The 19,238-nt window shown below is 61.6% G+C and overlaps 1 protein-coding gene across 6 annotated transcripts; it reads right to left on the bottom strand.

Moving 5' to 3' along the window:
* Positions 1-6,880: 6,880 nt before the first annotated feature.
* LOC111775984 (sperm flagellar protein 1-like) lies at positions 6,881-19,032 on the bottom strand. 6 transcript variants are annotated; one of them, XM_070244487.1, is made up of 7 exons: positions 18,923-19,032; positions 18,427-18,538; positions 17,175-17,325; positions 16,489-16,555; positions 15,940-16,012; positions 15,753-15,855; positions 6,881-7,360 (listed from the first exon to the last, which is right to left on the bottom strand). In XM_070244487.1, exons 2-7 carry the CDS (start codon positions 18,534-18,536, stop codon positions 7,094-7,096), a joined length of 771 nt encoding a protein of 256 aa, XP_070100588.1. In that variant the 5' UTR covers positions 18,537-18,538; positions 18,923-19,032; the 3' UTR covers positions 6,881-7,093. The 6 variants fall into 6 exon arrangements, 5 of the variants coding, with proteins under 5 accessions (XP_070100588.1, XP_070100495.1, XP_070100560.1 ...); XM_070244394.1 differs by lacking the exons at positions 18,427-18,538; positions 18,923-19,032 and adding an exon at positions 18,600-18,868 and having other exon boundaries at positions 6,881-7,364; XM_070244459.1 differs by lacking the exons at positions 18,427-18,538; positions 18,923-19,032 and adding an exon at positions 18,600-18,868.
* Positions 19,033-19,238: the final 206 nt, after the last annotated feature.

Raw genomic sequence — 19,238 nt, 5'->3', positions numbered from 1 at the left:
CGGGCCCCTGTGGTGGGCAAGGCGAGCGGAGCGGGCGTGGAGGAGACACGTCTGCTGACGGCGAGCTCTGCTGCTGCGCGCCGTGCGCCCCATTTATGCAACGCAGAGACCTTGGCGGCCGGGCACACCAAGCAGCCGCTGTCGCATGTGGTCACGGGCTGCGCCGTGCCAAGGCCCCCGTCCACCCCCGCACCTGCGAGATTGGGGCACAAAGACCTGCTCTGAGTGGAGCGCTGAGCGCCCCCGGCAGTGGGGCCCACGGGGCTGGGGGCTGCTGGCTCAGGGCCTGGGACAGGGCCAGGCCTGGCCACCCTCCTCCAGTGCTTATCTCCCAGCGTGTGGCTGCTTACGTCAGGGCCCGGAAAGTGCAGCCAGGAGAACTGGCTCGGGAAGGGGCCCCCCTAGCCCGTGCCAGGGCTCTGGCCTCCTGCTCTGCCCAGGGTGATGCCCAGTGTCCCGTCGTGCCACCCCTGCACTGAGCCCCTGGACCCCACCCCAGGGAGGCCGCCTGGGCCTGGGGCTGCCCAGGAGTGCAGAGGATTGAGGATCGGGTGGGAGAGCTCTCCTGGGACCACACACCCTGTGTGCTCAGTTCTGCTCCCAGAGCCCTTGGGGTGTCTGGTGACGGGCAGGGCTCTGCAGCCTTGGGGGCGAGAACACAGGGATGGGCGAGGGTCGCAGTGCCTGGGGGACAGCTGATCAAAGACCCAAGGCTGCCCACACAGAGAGAGACCACACAGATACAGACACACGCAGAGCCACCCCTCTCCCAGGCTGGTGGCCCCAGGCCCAGGGGCCTGAGCAGGGCTGCTTAGCTCCCGCCGTGTGTGGAAGTAGGTACCCGGTCAGTGCCCGCCAGAGTTAGGAGACAGCCGGATCCACGTGCACTCGTGTCCACCACTCTATTCACAGAAACTCCTGGCCTGTGGGGAGTGACAGAGATGGTGGCCTGAGTCTGCAACTGAGGAGACTTCAGGTTCCCTGTCTCCCGGGTCCTGGGGAGTCCTGCCCATCCAGTACCCACAGGCCTCTGCTCTCCCCTCTGCCCCTGTGGTGGTCTGTGCCACCGGAGCCACCAGCCACTGGAGCAGGAGGGCTTCACCCTCCTGCCCTTCCTCCAGAGAGGCCCCAAGGCCACACCTTCCTTGCCCTCTGCCCTGAGGCCAGCTCTGATGCAGGTCTGAATCTATGTGTGTGTCTGTGTCTGTCTGTATCTGTATCTGTATATCTGTGTGTGTGTCTGTGTGTGTCCCTGTGTCTGTGCATCTGTGTGTGTATCCATGTGTGTCTGTGTATCTGTGTGTGGGTGTGTGTGTATCGGCGTGTGTGTCTGTGTGTGTCACCCCCCCATGGGGGTGGGGGCAGGGGTTCGTTGGGCTGTTGCACCCAAACGTCCGACAGAGTGATGGGTTCCTGGGGGGTCCTAGGTGGGCAAAGGCAGGACCCCCAAGTGGTGGGTACAGATCGACACCTAAGGGAAGCCAGTGAGAACGCGTGACCATCCAGGTCCGGGGGACACACCCAGGCCCCTGCTGACCTGGCCCAGGCCCTCCTGACCAGCCCCCCACGATGGCCTGGACTCCTGTTTGGGCTGAGGGGTGTGACTGAGAAGCAGCAGCCCCTGACGGGCAGCCTGTCTGCAGACGCACGGCCTCTGGGAAGGAAGGCCTGCCCTCCCCCAGTGCTGAGCCCCTCAGGCCATGCAGCCATGGCCAAGGTGCAGAGGAGTCAAGACACTAGCATGTCAACTGGTCAGGAGCTCTCCCGGGTGCCCGGAGGCAGTCTGGCCAGACCTCTGGGCTAGATGTCCCCTGAGGCACTGGGGGTGGGGAACAAAGGGGTGTCCCACCCTGTCCTCTGCTGGAGAAAGGCCAGGCAGGGCCCTGAGGGAGGACCCTCCAGGAGCTGGGGCACACTCACACATGCTCACACGGACACACTCGCTCACACTAACACACGCGTGCTCAAGGGGTGAGGCCCCTACTCGAGTGGTGGCTCCGGGACCATCTCCTCTGGCCACTGTTCTCCCTAAACCTCCCGGGGGGCCTCTCCCCATCCTGGCCACTCCCGTCCTGAGCTCCATCTCGCCTCCACCCTCCCCCTCAAAGCTGCCTCCACGGCTTCTGGGAAACACAGGGTTGCCCTTGACCTTGGGCTACACAAGTCTGCAGGAAGGAAGGAGGCAGGAGGCAGATGGACAGAGACAGAGAGAGACACAGAGAGAGACAGCAACAGAGAGACCGACAGAAAGGGAGGTAGAGAGATGGGGAGGGGCAGGGGCAGCAGGGTGGGGAGAGGCCCTGCACTGTTCTACAGCACCGCCGAGTTCTTCACTCTGCCTCTGTAAACTTATTTTCCTGTTTATAAAATCAGTGTCAGCTCGTGATAAAGCACCTTAAAAATCCAGGAAGGTATGAAGATGATGACAGGCAGGGACAGCCAGGGCTCCACCCTGGGGGACGTAATCCCAGCCCGGCCCCTCTTGGCCGGGGTCGCACTGCTGGGTGTCGCTGGACCGGCTGGTCACCTCATTGTTCCCCTGCCTCCACCTTTCCCTTGAAGTTGGAGTAGCCAAGGGGCCTGTCCTTGGGGGGGCGTGGCCGGTCCCCCACCAGCTGGAGCCTGGGGGGCTTGGGTGTGAGGTCAGCTGGGCGGGGCCCAATCCACTGTCTCTGTCTCCCAGAAGGCCACAGGAAGCCAGTTGGTGACACGGAAGTTTCTGTGTCCAGGAGCCATCTTGGGCTGTCATGTGGAGCTCGTCAGAGGGAAGAGGCAGCTGAGGGGCCAGGAGCTCAATGGCGGCTTCAATTCCAGCCAGCCTACCTGGCTGTGGCCCATAGAGAGCCCTGACCCTCGGGGTCTCAGCTCCCCACGCACACTCATTTTACAGACACGGGAGGCGAAGGAATGCACTCAGGTAGCTTCGGCCCGGGAGAGAAGAGGTTAGGAGGGCTCTGAACAGGTGGACGCTGGGGCTGCTCGCTGGGTGACAGGTGCGCCCTGCATCCCCACCCACTCTGAGCTGCTGTGTGGCCCCTCAGTGTTTTCAGAGAAACCCAAACCCCAGGGCAGCCCCTCCCTGCACACTGGGCCACACAGCCCACCTCCTGCCTGTCCGGGGGACCCCCGGTCAGATTTTCCAGGAGCAGAGCAGAGTGGGGCATACCAGGTACAGCCCCCTCCCAAGTGGTGAGGACGGTCCCCAGTGGGCAGACACAGAGGCTGGATTCCAGGGGGCTAGATGAGGTCCTTTCCACCAACCCTGGGGGCTCCAGCCAGACCCCTGCTCCCAGGAAGGATTCCCGTTTACCAGCCCCTTGGCATCCATGCAGGCCCAGGCCCCGTGTCCTGGGCCCTGTACCGGGGGCATGGCTCCCTGCTGGGTCCAGCAAAACCCTGGGCACTGTGGACCCCAAGAGTGGCCCCTGCAACAGCAAGCACAGGGGCCTGGCCCTCCCTGCACCTAAGGGACAGAAAGTATCCTTGTCGGCCAAGGAGGATGTCTTGGCACGGAGCTGACAGCGATAAGGGGTGGCCTTCAGGTCTGCTCGCTCCCTGCCTCTGCCCCATTCCTGGGGGCGGGGGGGGGGGGGGGCCTCCCACAGCTGTCTGCCCAGCTTAGGCTACAGGTCCCAGGCCCCGGAAGGTAGCTGACTGTTAACCCTTGGTGGATTCCCCTGGCCTGTTCCCAGAGAGGGTGCCCACTGGTCTGTGGGACTCGGAGACCTGGGTTGCTGCCCCGCAGGCCCCTGCAGTCACTGCGGTCCCCGGGTGATTATACACTGGCACTCTCCACCGGTGGGCCAGGCCAGGCAGGGTCAGCAGCCACAGAGAAGCGTCTGAGGCCTGAATCGAGGCTCACCATGGCTGTGCGGTGCAGGCTGCCTCTGCAAGGCTCAGTTTCTCAATCTGTCAAAGGAGGAGCTGAAAACAGCCAACCCCTTTGGAGCTGAGAGGTTGAACACCCAGGTGTCTGCCCCAAACAGATGAGAATAGGAGTGTCCTCCACCTGGAAATCTCTCCAAGGCCCCCGCACAGGAGTGGATGAAAATCCATGAGCTGGTGGGTCCACACGCCGGAGCGCCACTCAGCAAGGAGTAAGCCATATTCACAACAAAAAATTATTCATTGTACGTTGAAATTGGAACTGAGCTGGGGATCCTGAATTCTTATTTGCTAAATCTGGCATCCTTGCACCCTGTTTATGGAGAGAAGGTGGGCTCCAGGAGGTGGGGTGACAGAAAACCAGGTCTGGGCCTTGGCCCTCACCCAGCCCGGGGAAGCTGGGGGCTTCGAAGAAGGAGAGCCTCCGTGCTCCTGGGCACCTGGGCTTGGGGCTTCTGGAGCGGGCAGCCTGGGCTGGCCGGTGTACAGCCAGCATGACCACCGGCAGAGACCCCCGTGGCCCTGGCACCCATGGGAAGTCCCCGTGGGGTCTGGTCCTCAGACCTGTGCTCCAGGCCAGGCTGTGCAGTGTGTTGGCCGCGGGGCCTGTGCCCATAGGCTCTGAGGATGGACACAGCGTCCCCGGGAGATGGAGGAGGAGGAGGCAAAGAGTTAAGCCTGGGCTGCGGGAGACTGGGAGGCTGGCAGGCCCGGCCCCTGCGTCAGGGCTTCAAGGCTGCATCTGGGTGACTCCCTCTCAGGAGATAATTGTGGCCTCTTGATATTTTCTTTCTCTTCTCCCAGCCGTATCAGGAGCGCTCCCTGGCCATGGGAACTTTCCCCTGCCCCCAAGGCCACAGGGCGGACAGCCCTTCCCAGGGCCCCCTCGGCCTTTCCAGGACCCCCACCTTGCGGAAGAACTGTGGCCACACTGTCCAGACTGCTGACCTGGCAGTTCCACGCCCAACCCATGGGGGCCCGGGCTGCTGGGCTTGCACACACTCGGCCTATCCCTCCCCTGCCGGCTCTCCTGGGTCCAGACAACAGGCTCAGCTCAGGCCTTGGTCCCAGCAGTCTCTACTGTCCATGACCCAGGGGCCGGGGGTCTCTTTTCCACTGAGAGGACCAGGCCCCAGGCTTGGGGAGGGACCTGTCACCTCTGGGCCTCCCACCTCAGCAGCGCTGCCTCTACAGCCCTGCTCATGGCCTCCCTGGTTCTCCGCTGGCTGACCCACAGGGAGAGGTCCTTCCTCAGGACCCAGCTCAGGGCCCTGCCCCGAGGGCCCGGGATCCCCACAGGTACTGTAGGCCCCCCAGCAGAGGCCTGGGGGTCAACTAGGAGTTGGGAATGCTGGAGTGGGCACAGCCAGCACCTGCGCCTGCCAGCACCAGGCAGGCCCACGGGGCCCTGGCCCCAGTCCCCCACTTTGCTGAGGGGGAAACTAGGGCCCACATCAGCTGGGTGAGTCTGGCTTCCCAGGCATGAGGGCCAGCCAGGGTCAGAGCCAGCGACCCTTCCCACTCTCCTGGTTGATGGAGAAGCTGCCCGGCCTGGCTGGGTCGGTGGGGGTCGTGGTGCACCACCTCCCTGGGAAGCCCCTTGGCAAAAGGGCCGCGTGGCCTTAGGCCCTGACCCGGGTGGGGGCTGGGAAGGTGAGGAGACCCTGGATCTGGGGAAGGGGCTGGGCTGGGAGTGACCTGTCCTGGCTGCTAGGGCTGAGGGCTGCACAGGAGGGAGTCCCCAGACCCTCCTGCTCCAGGCAGTGCTGAGTCACAGGGAAGAGGACCGAAGGGCTCTGGAGGGAACAAGTGAGGGAGCCCTGCGGGCTGAGTGTGCACACGCACTCTGTGAACACACATGTGTGCACCTGTGGGTTTGGGGCCGTGGACCTAGAGCTGGGCCCTGTGGGGTGGGGTGGTGAAGGGCATGCAGGGTGGGCTTAGAGGCCGCAGGGCGGGGAAATGTGGGTGAGCAGAGCCCTCTCCTTCCTCCTCCACGTCCTGCAGGGCAGTGTTGACACACATCGGGCAGCAGACGGGGCTCGCGGGCAGAAGGAAGGAGGAGGGAGGCCGCGGTGAAGGACGGCAGGGCCTGGCCTGGCTGGGGACACCGGGAATGTGGGGGCAGAGGGGCCAGGGGGAGTCGGAAAGTTTGGGGCAGAGGTTGGGGGCGGAACCCTCTGAGGCCACGCAGGACCAAGCAGGAGGCGGGCATGGCGGCTGTCTCTCAGGTGGGACCAGCCACCCCTACCCCCGCTCAGTCTCTCCTGGGGCCCCCTGGAAGGGTGGGCTTCCCTCTGGGAGCCCAGAGAAGGCTCAACACCCACGGGCCCACAACACCCACAGCCACCCTGCATGGGCTGCCTGTAGCAACCAGGTGGGCAAGCTGGTACAGCACCACCCATGGCTGAGGTCCAGGAGTGTCACAGCCCCACCCCAACCGTGCAGCCCCACCCTCCTTGACCGGGACCTGCCCTCTGCCTAGGTGACTACTTGGCCCCGGCTTGAGGGATGGAGGGGGCACAGAGGAGAGGTGTCACTCTCCCACCATGAGGCCTCTTCCTCTGTGTGGGAGGGGAGGAGACAAAGACCCCCCTGAGAACATTTGCAGGGCAGAGGGGTCTGGGCCTGGGGTCCCCATACTCTCTTGGGTGAGGCCAAGGCTGCTCCGACCCCAGGAGCCCGTCAACCATCTCCTGGTCACCAGGTTCCGTTGTCCTGGTGGGGAGAAGCCGGGCATGCTGGATAGCCGAAAGGTCATCGGTCCACCTTTGGCCACTTCGTTGGATGGATCTTTGAGGGAGTTTCTTTTTAACAACTGTGGCCTTTTCAGAGTCTCTGAGAGGTGCCGGCACCCCTGGAACAGACTCCAAGGACATGTGGGGAGCAGAGCAGGGCCGTGTCCCTCAGTCAAGGGCCAGAGAACCATGGCTCCCATTTCCCACTCATAGAAGATCATGTCGCTATTATGGAAATTATGAACCACACAGAAAAGTAGGGACCCCTGCCGCTCAAAGGCCATGGCTGTTAATCATCCCGATTTTCTGTCCCGCCTGTTTTCAGGGCATGTCACCCACCTCTGTGGTGCGTGCCCGCAGCCCCCTTCCCACGATGGTACCAGTGTTTTCTGGGCGCCCACAGCAGGAGGTTCCCCACAGCTCGCCTGATGGGACTGCAGCACCAGGCCGGTCCACAGGCAGGGGTGGGTTTAATGCAGAGATGCCCTGGCAGCCACAGGGGGAAGAGCTGCTGGGCCACAAGACGGGCTGAAGCCCCCACCTCTGAGGGCGCTGAGTGTCCTGCACCCCACAGTGCAGCAGCCCCGGACACGACTCTGTACCGGCTGGAGCTCGTTGTCTGGACGCTCTTGGGCTCCATCCTGCTCGGCCATCATCGTCCCCCTCATCGACGCTGTCTCTGCTGTCTCCGCCATCTCTGCTGTGTCCGCCGTGTCTGCTGTTGCTGCTGTCTCTGCCTAGCTGAAATCAATGCATCTGCTCAGCTGCTTCACCACTTGAGTTATTTACTGCTTTGATCTAAGTGAGCTTTACATTTTAAGTAAATCTTCAAAGTTTTACGAAAGCAGATTGTTCAGCAACGAGTTTCCAATCGTCAGTTCACATTTTTACACCTTTTGTGCATCCCACAGTATTTTTTCCCACAAAATTTTTTAGTGTTATGAGATCTTTAACACGTGCAAGACACGCCAAGCACCATGGCACCCCCTTCCGGCTCAGAGACAGCCTCACAGCTCACCGCGTACAAAGCCCGGGTAGCCCAGATCTCAGGGTTTTATTCTGCCCGAGGAGGGCTTTGTGACTTGTTGGCAAAAGCATCCACTTTCCCTGTTTCCTGGAATTCTAAATGTGCCGCATCAGCCATGCTGAGGACGTTTGTGTGTCCTTAATACCAACCCCGCTGGCTCTACCTTCACAGTGCACCCAGCACCCGACGACTTCTCACTGATCCTTCCTGGTCCTGGTCCACCGGGTTATCCAGGCATCTCCCTGCCTGCCACCCAGGCATCCCCTGACTGTGGCCACGATGACCCTGCCAGAACACTGACCTCTCGCCTGCTCAGCACCTCCAACAGCACCCACCTTTCTCAGCCAAAGTCCCCACCACAACCCACTAGCCCACACGCTGTGGGTGGTGAGCCCTCTGACCCCTGGCTCTCTGCCCCAGGGCCTTTGCACCCGCTGCCCCTGTCTGAACCACCGGCCACCTTGTTTTCTCCACGTCTTTACTCAAAAGTCAGTTGTGGGGGCTGGCCCCGTGGCCGAGTGGTCGAGTTCACGCGCTCTGCTGCAGGCGGCCCAGTGATTCGTTGGTTCGAGTCCTGGGCGCGGACTTGGCACTGCTCATCAAACCACACTGAGGCAGCGTCCCACATGCCACAACTAGAAGGACCCACAATGAAGAATATACAACTATATACCGGGGGTCTTTGGGGAGAAAAAAGAAAAAAAATCTTAAAAAAAAAAATCTTTCAAAAAAAAAATAAGTCAGTTGTGGTGGGCTCCCTTGAACACCCACTCTTAAATGTCAGGCTTTTCATTTCCTTCTTCCCAGCTCAATTTCTAGCTGGCACTCTGCACTCCCTACCATGCGCACGCTTCACTTATCCATCTTGCTCTTTACCCCCTCTGCCACTGGAGGGCGCGCCGCAAGTGTGGGGACGCTGTCCTCTCGTTTTCCGAGCTCCGGAGCCACAGGGAGAGGGTTGTGGCTCCTGCTTGCACGTTGCTGCTCCTGGCAGCACGAGGCCTGTTTGAAGTGACTTTCCAGCCCGTGGGGCCCGTGGGAGACCTGGGCGGGCCTCAGCCTGGCGCCCCCCGAGGCGTGTCCACAGCAGCACCGTGTCCGGCTTGGACAGAGCCAGAGCCTCCTTGGCCTCTGTCTCACTTACTCAAAAACACATCTGGGAAGGGAAAGCCAAAATTCAGGAAAATCTGCAAAATCATGAGCCAGGGAGGGGGACCCGTGGGGCCGTCGGGTGGGCCATGGGTCAGGGCGCCCCACGGGTTGGAGGTCGAGCTGGTATCCTGAGATTATCTCTGACCACACTGGGGCCCTCCACCACTGCCCTTCAGGTCACGGTGCCTTGCAGATTTCTGGCTGAAGTGGGAACTTCCAGTCCTTTCCGGACAGGACAGTGACAAGGAAGGCCAGGGCATCAAAGCCCCAAACCCAGGTGTTTGCAGACCTGAATCACAGCGCACTGCCAAGGCCTAAGGAAGGGCCGGGAGGGCATGATTGCCACACTGGCCACAAGGAGTCACCCTTGGGCCAGTCTCACCCCGTGGGCACCCTGCTTCCCATTTTACAATTGAAGAAGTGGGTTTGAGAAGCCCAGGCTCTATCTGGATCTCGCGATGCTGAGCGGGCAGCTGGTCGGAGGAGAAGCTGGTCAGCGCAGTGTGGGTGTGGTGACATGCTGCCCGGCACGGCTCACAGGGCACAGTGGCTTTCTAATCACCAGTTGACATTCACGTCTCTGTGCGTCCTAAGGTTTTCCCCCTAAGAAGTTTGTTAAATTATGAAATATTTAACGTATGCGAAAAGATCTGCCGGGTGATAGGCTGTGCACCCGTGCACCCGCCTCGTGGCTGGAGAGCTGCACCAGCACTCCCATCTGCTTTCTGGACTGGGGAGGGGCCGGCCCCCAGTTCCCTTTAAACTTCTCAGTAACTCTCCGGCGGTTGTTCCTGCTCTACGTGGTTTATGGTTGGAGAAAGTCTCTAAAACTGGAGGGTTAATTGGACCCAGCAGCTGTGTGGGTCCGAGTGGAGGGCTGTGTGGGGATGACAGAGCGTGTGACATGAGTGGATCAGCAGGCTGCCTCAGGCTCTTCCAGAGCCTGTCGGACTTTTCTGGCTTTCTTTCCAAGGAAGAGCCTTGACATGGTAGAGACGGGAATCTGCTCATGACAAGAAGACACTGGAGTTTCTGTAGGTTTGCACTCAGACCCGTCTTAAGCCCCCTGCTCCGCCCCCAGTGTGAAGTGAAGACAGAGCTGCGGTGGGAGGGCAGCACCTGTGTGCTGCAGGGCGGAACTGGCCTGGCTTCTGACTTTGTCCCAGATTTAACCCTGAGGCTGGATTCTTTCCACAGTCACATGGGCAACGGAGCCCACCAGCGTGACTCGCAAGTGACGTTAAACTCAGTGCCTGTTTCATGGCTGCTTCCTCACCAAGGAGTCATGGCCAGGATGTGACGCTGCTCCTTAAGACTGCGGCTGAAACAGGATATCCCCTTGAGCAACTGCGTGCCCACTGCGGTGAGACAGCCACTTCATCTCCACCCCAGTGGGCAGGAGGGGTTGGAGACCCAGGCCCAACCCCCCCCCACCCCCCTCCCCCAGTGTGCAGGAGAAACGCAACTTCCACCTTTTTAACCGTCTGCAGGAGCCTCCGTGGTGGACATGGGAGGTGTTGGACCCTTGGCCCGGACCCCAGACCCTCTGAGGACCCCTTTAATCCAGCCCAGAAACCTGTAGATAGTGAGTGCTCCCAGGGACCCTGGAGCACCAGCACCCCAAGAGCCCAAGGTCAGGCGGTCCCCAGGGGAGTGCCCGCAGCCCACGGTACTAGAACTGGGACGAGAGTGCTCAGAGAATGCTCATGGGGCTGTAGGGGGCATCCTTCCTGCCTCCTCAGAGAAGGATCCAGAAGCATCTTGGGCCTGAGATTGTGCTGGCCTGATGGTGAGGTTGCCCCAGGGACCCAGGGAAATGGAGGTGGGGTGGGGGACTCACAGTAGCACCCCCACCATTCACTTGTCATCAGCTTTGTACATGCCTGAGGGAGACCCCCAACCCTGCAGCCTGTGGCACACACAGCCCCTCCAGCACCTGCACCCCCAGCCAGCCTCGTCCGAGTGGGGCCCCAAGACGCAGGCCATGAGTGCCTGAGGGGGCACAGGTGATACGCTCTCTGCAGGGCAGGGGGGTGGGGTGGGGAGGTGGGGGCGCTGGGCAGCAGGCCTACATGGAGTACCCTGGACAGCACCCTGGCTTGGCTGTCAGCCCTCTACCCCACAGAGATGTGGGCTGGGCTCGGGAGTCCTCTGACGTCATGGCTGCCCAAGGTCGTGGCCAGAGGGGCCCAGAGGGCCTGGGAGTTGCCAGGCCAGAGGCAGGCCCCAGTGGAGCCCTCATTGAGGTGCCAGCCTTGGGGTCTCTGCCAGCCGAGGGCAAGGCTGGGAGAAGCAGCCCCCTTCCGCTCCCACAGACCTGGGGAGGCTCTTCCCACACCAGTGGCCCAGGACCCAAAACAGCCCAAGCGGTGCGGGCCGGCCTCCAGGTCCTGCTTCCTACTTCCCCGAGTCACAGGCCTAAGTTGGCTCTGCCCAGAGCCCAGCAGGACACAGAACCCACTGCCCGCCAACCTGCCCACCAGGTCCACTGTCTGAGTGGGGCCATCCCTTGAGGGGCCGGGGTGGGCTGGACGGCAGCCACGGCCCCTGGATCAGGGGCCCCAAGAGCTGGCCTGCTGTGTCCTGCCCTGGGGACACACCAGCCCCACCCTGGGCTGTTCCTCTTTGCTCCTGCCCCTGTTGGTGGCACAGAGTCAAGCTGTGCCTTCCCTGTCCCATGCCCTCTGGCCTCTGGTCAGCCCCAGGCCTGCCCCCACTGCCCTCCTCGTTCCTACCCCCAGCCCCGGGCTGAGCCCCCAGAAGCTGGAGTGGAGCAGGGGTGGGGGCCCTGGTTGGGACCCCGCAGAGGCCACTGTGGGCTTGGGGCCTGCGTTTGGGGTGTTTGGGTGTGGCGCTCCTCAGCTGCCTTCAGGCCCCTGCTGCTTGCACCTGCTCCCAGGTCGCTGCAGGGAGCGGGTCACTGCACGAGCAGCACCGTCACTGGGGCCACGTTCCCCAAGCTCCATTCTTCATCTCCACCCCAAAGCCCAGCCCTCGGGGCCACCTCCAGGGCCAACTTCACTGGCAAGCACACAGGTGTGCCCGCACCCACAGGGACATGAGCACACACACGCACACTCACACAGTGGCCTTCTACTTTAACGAGGGACCAACCAGCCTCACACGTATACACATGTGTTCACATGTGTCTGGGCCCTGGAGCAGAGCAGCAGCCCCTTGCTGTACCACCAAGGCAGCGGTGGTAGCCACCCATCCTGGCTTGTGGAGCCTGGCGGCAGGCAGCCAGGTATAGGGTCTGAAGCAGCCTCAGGCTCTGGGCTGGACCCTCCGCCAGGTTTTCCTGTAATTCCCTCAGCTGCCAAGCTGAGGTGAGCTCTGGGCCGTGTTGTCTCTGGGAGGATCTTTCCGCTCTTGACACGAGGAACCAGCAGGTGCTGCATGTAGCCCAGATTCCCACAGCCGACAGGGCCTGGACGCCCCCACCGAGGCCTGGACCCCTCGCAGATCCTGCGGCTCCTCGTTCTGCAGGGGCAGCTGTGCAGAGGGGAGACCTCTGAGACAGCCCCGCCCAGCCCACCCAGAAGGCAACTGAGGGCTCCCCTCCTGGGAACAGCTCCCTCCTGGATGCAGCCCCTACCCACTGGGTGCCTGGGCACGGGCTAAGCTGGCTATCACCATCAGGGGGCCTTCCTAACCCATGAGTCTCAACATGCTTCCTGGCTCAGGGAGCAAATCTGCCTCAGTCATGCTCCTATGGAGCTTAAAACCCAACTCTCAAGGAGGGCCTCGGACCTGCCCTCTGAGTCTCGCAGCCCTGACCTGTGTTGCGGGCCCTGACTCAGGGCTGGAGGAGACACTGCTTCCTGAGACCCTGTAGGGGGCCAGGCTCTTGGCCCAGGAGCCTGGGGGTGGGCAGCAGGTGGAGGAGGAGAATAAAAGTCTGGGCTGTTCCCAGCCCACCACTCTGGGTGCAAAAGCAAGGCAGGCTGGATGCTAGGACACAGAAGCCAGCAGAACACACCCCTCGCCTGTCCCCTCCAGCCAACCTCACCATCTGGGGCACCCTGGCCACATCAAGGCACCCTGAAGTCCCCATCCCAAGGCCACGTACCCCGTGTGGGCTGGGTGGGGACCATCCGTGGTGAGGAGGCTGCAGCCACACTGGATCAAGGCCCAGCTCCACCCTGACCCCAACTCTCCCGAGCAAAGCGGAGTGACCAGTCCATCACGGGGGACAGCTGCGAGGCTCCCAGAACCACCCAGGGATGGTAGCCAGCACGCACACAGCCTCCCCATCTTCAGGGGCTCCCTTCAGCACAGAAAGTGGACAGACTAGGGGGACGCAACCTCCCAGTGAGCTGTTTCTACAGAATCCTCCGCACGACTTCAGGGTGGCAGACGCACGATGCTGGCAGCCAGCCTGGGGCCCTCGGACACCAGGAGGAACGCTACACTCGCAGACTACACTTTCTGTGTTCACAGATGTGTTTCCTTGTTCATGCTGATGACAAGACATCTCGGGGCTCAAGGGAACCAGAGCTAAGTCTTCATGCCCAAACCAGGCTCCGGAGGCAAGAACCTTGGGCGACACCCCAGGAACCTGGGACGTGCAGCCTGAGGGGCCCTGGGCTCCAGACTTGCAAATATCCACATGCTGAGGGCTCCAGAGGGCTTTGTACACAGACATCCCGGCTCTGAGCCTACTGGACCGCGGACGGCCACATCTGGAAGAGCCCTGGTCTGGGGAGTCCCATGTGGGTTCAAGTTCAGGGTCTAGTCGACTTGGGGAGGGAGCGTTCCTTCGAATCCCCCAGGAGCCCTCTGGGAGGAGCCTTCTCTGTGGCCTGTCACTGGGGCTTGTCCCTGGGTCTCAACAGCACTCCAATCCACTGGTCCTTCAGCTTTACCAGCTGCTCCAACCTGACCACCTTCATCTGCAAAATCTTCAGGAAAACACACATGTCTGAAAGACATCAGGCACAACCAAGGATGCCCTGTCCATCTGCCAGAGCCAGGCAGTTTCAGCCCCTGGGCTGAGCGTCTAGCCAGCCCCACTGCAAGGCCACCTGGCCAGTGGTCAGACCCTTGAGTGAGTCACCCTGGAGGGAGACAGGTGTGGGGCCCCACAGGAAAGGTCCTTTTGGAAATGAGCTTGAGGGACCAGGGTGATGATGGGGTCAGGGGTTCTGGGCAGCAGGAGCAGACTCAGGGAGGGCGGGACACGAGAGGGAGGGGGTGCAGTTGGTAGGTCATGGGAGGGACTGGCTTTCCTCCCCCAACCCTCCCTGCCTCCTCCTGGGTTCCGCCCAGCCAGAGCTACGAAACCTACTGGAACCTCACAGCCTGTCCCCTGCAGCCTGGGAGGGCCCAGCTGGGTCCCCCGGCAGGCACCCGGAGCACTGCAGGCATGCACGGCAGTTGGATACTATGTACAACGTTTACTTCTCAAAGTTCAGACCAAGAAGACGTTCTCACGAAGAACGATGGTGCAGAAGGAGTCGCCCAGCTCCACGCCCTCCCTCAGACGGTCCTGCCTTGGACGTGGCTGCTGCTGTGCCCCTCCGGGCCCCCTCTGTGAGGGACGGCCGTGTCACAAACCTCCCCTCACTGGAAGCACAGACCCAGGCACGCTTGAATAGGCGAGAAAAGTGGAATAGCTGGATTTGAAAAAGCTCGTCTGCCCCCAAACACCATGTCCAAAGTGAAGGCAACAGTGTGACTCCCCACAGCCCAGCTAAGGACAGACAGCTCCAGCTGGCCGAGGCAGGGTGTGAGCGCTCAGCAGACGGACCCCCTCCGTGACTCAGCATGCCACTCAGGTGCTCATTCATACTACCACATCCCGGCCACACCCCTCCCCACCGACAAGCCACAAAGGGCAGGGGTGTCCGAGCCTCGCACTGAGTGAGCGCTGTCCACCGTGATGGACTTCCTATTTTGGCCGACACAGAAGGCTCCTGCCCCTGCACACCCGCTGCTCCACTGAGGCAAAACCATGGTCCCCGGGTGTCTATTTCATCCCATGTGGAGTACCTCACACCAGTGACAATGACAGGAACAGCACTCAATGTGTCACCATTTTAAATGGCAGATGAAACTATTTTCCCCTCGGGGTTTTGTAAAATAAAGTAGTTAGGATTCACTTTGTTAGCACCAGGACCAGACCAGGCGTGGCCACGAGGGCCACCAGTGACCTTGCTGAGACAGCAGCCTCATCTCTCCTCTCTCTTCCTCTCTGCTGTCGTTCAGCAAACGCAAACCACATGATGATATCACTTTCCTGCTTCGTCAAGAAAATAGCTTGTCAAGATCCAGGCACCCGCTCGGGAACTGTGCGGTCATCACAATTCCCAACAGCCCCTTTGACCCTGAAGCCTGGCTGTTGCAGCTGCACCCCCACTGTCTCGGGGCGGAAGCTGCCACCTGTGCTCCCACTGGGCAGGGGAGAGGGCATGTAGTGGTCACTCTCTATGGCAGAGAGGGAGCTGAGCACTTCCTGAGCCCAGGAACAGGGAAGACCCTTGGTGGAGCAGAGGGACAGGCGTGCACAGCAGAACCAGGCGTGCACTGCAGAACCAGGCGTGGATTTTCGGGGAGTGTCTTCTGCTCCCTGCCTGGCTCCTATGGCCTCTGGGCCTGCTGTCCAGCACCTCTGGGTGGTGATGCCTGTGACTGCCTGCAGCCTCTGGCACGTGACAGAGGGTTTGGCAACTGGTGAGGCCCGGTGGTGAGGTCATGGGAGGGGGTGGGGGTCCACTATACTGTTCTCCCTGCTCCTGGGGATGTGTGGAATATTCCATAATTAAATTGTTTTCTGAATAATCGAACTAAATGTGGGTTAACCCTGGTCAGGCACTCTGCCTGCCCCCTCACACCATACCCAGGCTGGGTCCGAGCTGCCAGAAGAGATGCAGCACCTCCCCAGAACGCTTCCCACCAGGGCCTCTGCTTCCCAAGGGTGTCTGGGCATTGAGGGGCCCACTGCCTACCTTGACTGACTCCTGCAGGAGAGCCAGAGCCTGCTCCTTCTCCTCCAGCAGCTGCTGCACCCTGGGGTCTGCGTGTTCCCAGGGCCCTCCAGCTGGGTCCTGACTGAAAGGCAAACACTGGCCTTCAACCCAGCAGGCAGGCAGAGAGGAGGTGGGACGGCAGACAGCTCGAGAGACAGGGGCCCACCTTTTGCATGCACCTCTGGCCATCTGACTCCAAAGAGTCTTCACGCCAGACGGCGCTGAGGGGCTTGGTAGGCCTGCGAGAAGAGTGGACACACTAGCTCAGGGCCTGCGCCTCGGAGAGGAGCCCGACTGGCAGCAGCACAGAGCTGCGGGCGACGGGCTGAGCCCACAGACATGCCACACGGCACGGGCCTGGCCTAACACCGTCCGTGACGCAGCCCTGAGGCCTGTGAATGGCTCCCTGTTTAGACATGTGTCCATTGAGCAACGGCCGCTCTGCGTGGCCTATGGACAGGGGCTGCAGGCTCTCCACCTGGGGGGCTGTGCCTGGGAGGTGAGGGGGCCAGGGCTTCCCCTGTGGTCCCCTTGGAGCGAGGAACTGCCCTCCTGGAGGCCCACTGGGCCCTGTGTGCAACTGAGCACACCTGCCCTCCCCTGCAGGTGTGTGAACGCGAGTGCCACACACCTTGTCTCTAAGGGGCTACCCTCACGGGAGGCCCAGAGGGGCTCTGAGGGCCTCAGTTTCCCCAGTCAGGGCTTTGGATACTACCAGCATGCGTGTGGGTGGTGAGCCCCACCCATGGCCCGTCAGCATGCGCACTGGAGGCTCCTGGGTCCTGCAAAGATTTCAGAGGTTGTACAGTGGATGTGGCCAAGGGGCTGACACCATCCTCGTTACCAACTCCCCTCCCTGAGTTTTCCAGTCACAGACTGGGGGAGAGGTCAGGGGACAAACTGGAGGAGGGGCGAGGGCATGGCCTGGGCTGGCCTTGGAGTGAGTGGTACTGAAAAGGGAGTTTTTTATTTTAATTTTTTTGGCGAGGAAGATTTTCGCTGAGCTAACATATGTGCCCATCTTCCTGTATTTTGTATGTGGGATGCTGCCACAGCATGGCTTGATGAGTGGTGTGTAGGTTTGTGCCTAGGATCTGAACCCGCGAACCCCAGGCCACTGAAGTGGAGCAGGCAAACTTAATCACTAGACCACCGGGCTGGCCCCTGAAAAGGGAGTTTTCACTCCCTAGAGGCAGGCGGGTAAGGCTGGGAGGGTCTGAGGGCTGACCCCATCAGCAGTACCACCACGGGCTTCACTGCAGTCTGGACCCCAGAGCCGTGGGAGCAGGGGCTTCACCACCACTGATTTCCTGTTTTGCTGGCTCATTGGCAGCTAATGGGACCATGTCCAAGCGAGACAGACACAGCAGGTTCAAACCGTAAGATGGCACTGATATGTACGTCTGCGCCGGGTGGGTCCTCGTGAGCAGTGCGGTCCTCCACCTTTTCCCTCAGTGCACACAAGATGGGCTCGATGGCCCCGGGTGTGTTGGCCACCACCTTTTGGATATCCACCTCGGAGATACACAAACGCAACTTGTGAAAAACTTTCCTGCAAAGGAAGCAGGTGGCAGCCTCAGAGCAGTGTGCGCTGAAGGCAGGCGGAGGGCTTGCTTTCCTTCCAGGGCAGAGGCTAGGACTGGGCCCCTTCAAGTCTCAGGGACTCTCTGGGGTAGGACTCACCTTCCTGCCTGTCACCCTTTGCTCTTTGAGGAAGTCCTGCTGCTTCACCTCCCAAGGGCTCAGAATCTGACTTAACCACCATTACAGCCGACGCCTGCCTGCAGCTGCCACCCTCTTGCCCCTGGAGGCTGTCTCTCCCTGCCTTCACCTCCCCGAAGTCTCCTCTCCCCTCACAGCCCACTGAAATAAGTCCTATCAGAGCCTGCCCAGGCCTCAACCCTGCAGTGGCTCTCGTGCCCCCAGGCGAGGAGCTGGGTCCTTGGCTTGGCCTCCAGAGACCATTGGCAGCTCTGAGCTCCCCTCCCCACCCAACTTCAACTCCTCAGCTCCCCCGCGAGGACTCGGGGACTCTGCACCCTGCTCCCCACTGCAGCCTCCGTCGCACCTGCAGGTTGCCCCCATCTCATTCTCCTCACTTTCACTTCCTCAGGGACCCAGCCTCGTCCTTCAATTCATATCACTCATTACACCTGACACTGGTTACTTCTCCCTCTTTATCTGTCTTCCCACTAAACTCTCAGCTCCGCGAGGGCAGGGGCCTGTTCACTGCCGTGTCTGCTGTGCCTGGAACAGAGCCTGGCACCCAGAATTACTGGTGAGTGAGAAGTGTGGTCAGCATGGGCTGGACACAGTCAGAAGGCAGGACTGATGCCCTGGTGAGCAGGTCTCAAGCTGACCAGTGCTGTCCTCTTGGTGAGGAGCCCCCAGGAACCCCAGGTTGATGGTGAGATTCTGGTGGACAGGAACACAACACTGACAAGGCTGTCAGGGAAACCCACAGCAAGAAAACAGCCTGAGAACTTGTCTCAGAGGCGAGGGGTGTAGGGGGAGGCTGCCCGCCCAGCCTGCCTTGGAGGGAGGGCCTTAGAGAATGAAGAGTGGGGAGTCCAACCAGGAAAGGCAGGGAGCCAGAAAGCCTGTGCTGGCCTGAGCGCAGCAGTCCTGCCGCCTGCCAGCCCACCCGCCCTGCCTGCTGAGAACGCTCCAGTTGCTGAGCTTCTGGTCCGTGTTGCACGTGGGGATGTAGTTGTGCAGGTCCACGAGCCGGGGGTAGAAGTGCTTCACAATCTCCGCTAGCATCACTGGGGGTGAGGGTGCGCAAGGTGAGCCTGGCTGGCCGGCTCAGAATCCCTGTGTCCTCACGTGTCACTGTCCCGTGGCCTCTGAGTCCTGGGGGAGTCCCCGGGGTGTGGTGCCGCAGCAGGAGGGCTGTGAGAGCTGGACCCACGTCCCCCCTCCTGGAGCCGCCGCTGCCAGTATCTTGGCCCCACAGTTTCCCCCATCCCGCCGGTCCGTCAAGCCCCTGCCCTGCTCCGGGGTCCCCGCTCGGGGCGCTCTGCCGGGAGCGGCGACCGTGGGCCACTCCCTGCGAGCGGGGGGCGCGCCGGCCCAGCTGACGACGGCCCGCGGCGCTGCCCCCCGGGCCGCCCGCCCGCGAGGACCCCCGCGCGGCAGCTCGCCCTCACCGCCGTCGCTGAAGTCCCGGGCCAGGTGGCGCTTGGGGCGGCTGAGCGGGAACCCGTGCAGCCAGGCTTAGAGGCCGCGGAGGGCGCCGGGCGGCGGGGCCGGAAGGGGCGGGGCATAGGCAGGAGGTGGGGCCGTTGCCAGGAGACCGAGGGCGGGGCCGGAAGGGGCGGGGCGCCGGGCAGGTGGTGGGGGCCAGAGGCGGGGCTGAGATGCCCCCGCGCGGAGCCTATGGTCGGCAGGCAGTCCACATTGTGCGTTGGGACTGTGTAATATAAGAGGCTTATGACAAAGTCTAGGGAGAAAAGGTAAAAAGTT

This window comes from Equus caballus, chromosome 1 (genome assembly GCF_041296265.1).
Source record: "Equus caballus isolate H_3958 breed thoroughbred chromosome 1, TB-T2T, whole genome shotgun sequence".
Lineage (NCBI taxonomy): Eukaryota > Metazoa > Chordata > Mammalia > Perissodactyla > Equidae > Equus > Equus caballus.
The sequence above is the reverse complement of the archived record's forward strand: the minus strand, read 5'-3'. Positions and strand labels throughout refer to the sequence as shown.

Bases quoted from the DNA above. Each gene is read 5' to 3' on its own strand.
- LOC111775984 (XM_070244394.1), bottom strand. From the start codon at position 18,739: ATGGGGGAAACTGTGGGGCCAAGATACTGGCAGCGGCGGCTCCAGGAG. The intron at 16,556-17,174 runs GTACATATCAGT...AAATCTTTGCAG, and splicing joins AGGACCCACCCGGCGCAGAC to GACCCAGGAGCCTCCAGTGC. The intron at 15,856-15,939 runs GTGGGCCCCTGT...TTTGCCTTTCAG, and splicing joins GCCAGAGGTGCATGCAAAAG to TCAGGACCCAGCTGGAGGGC.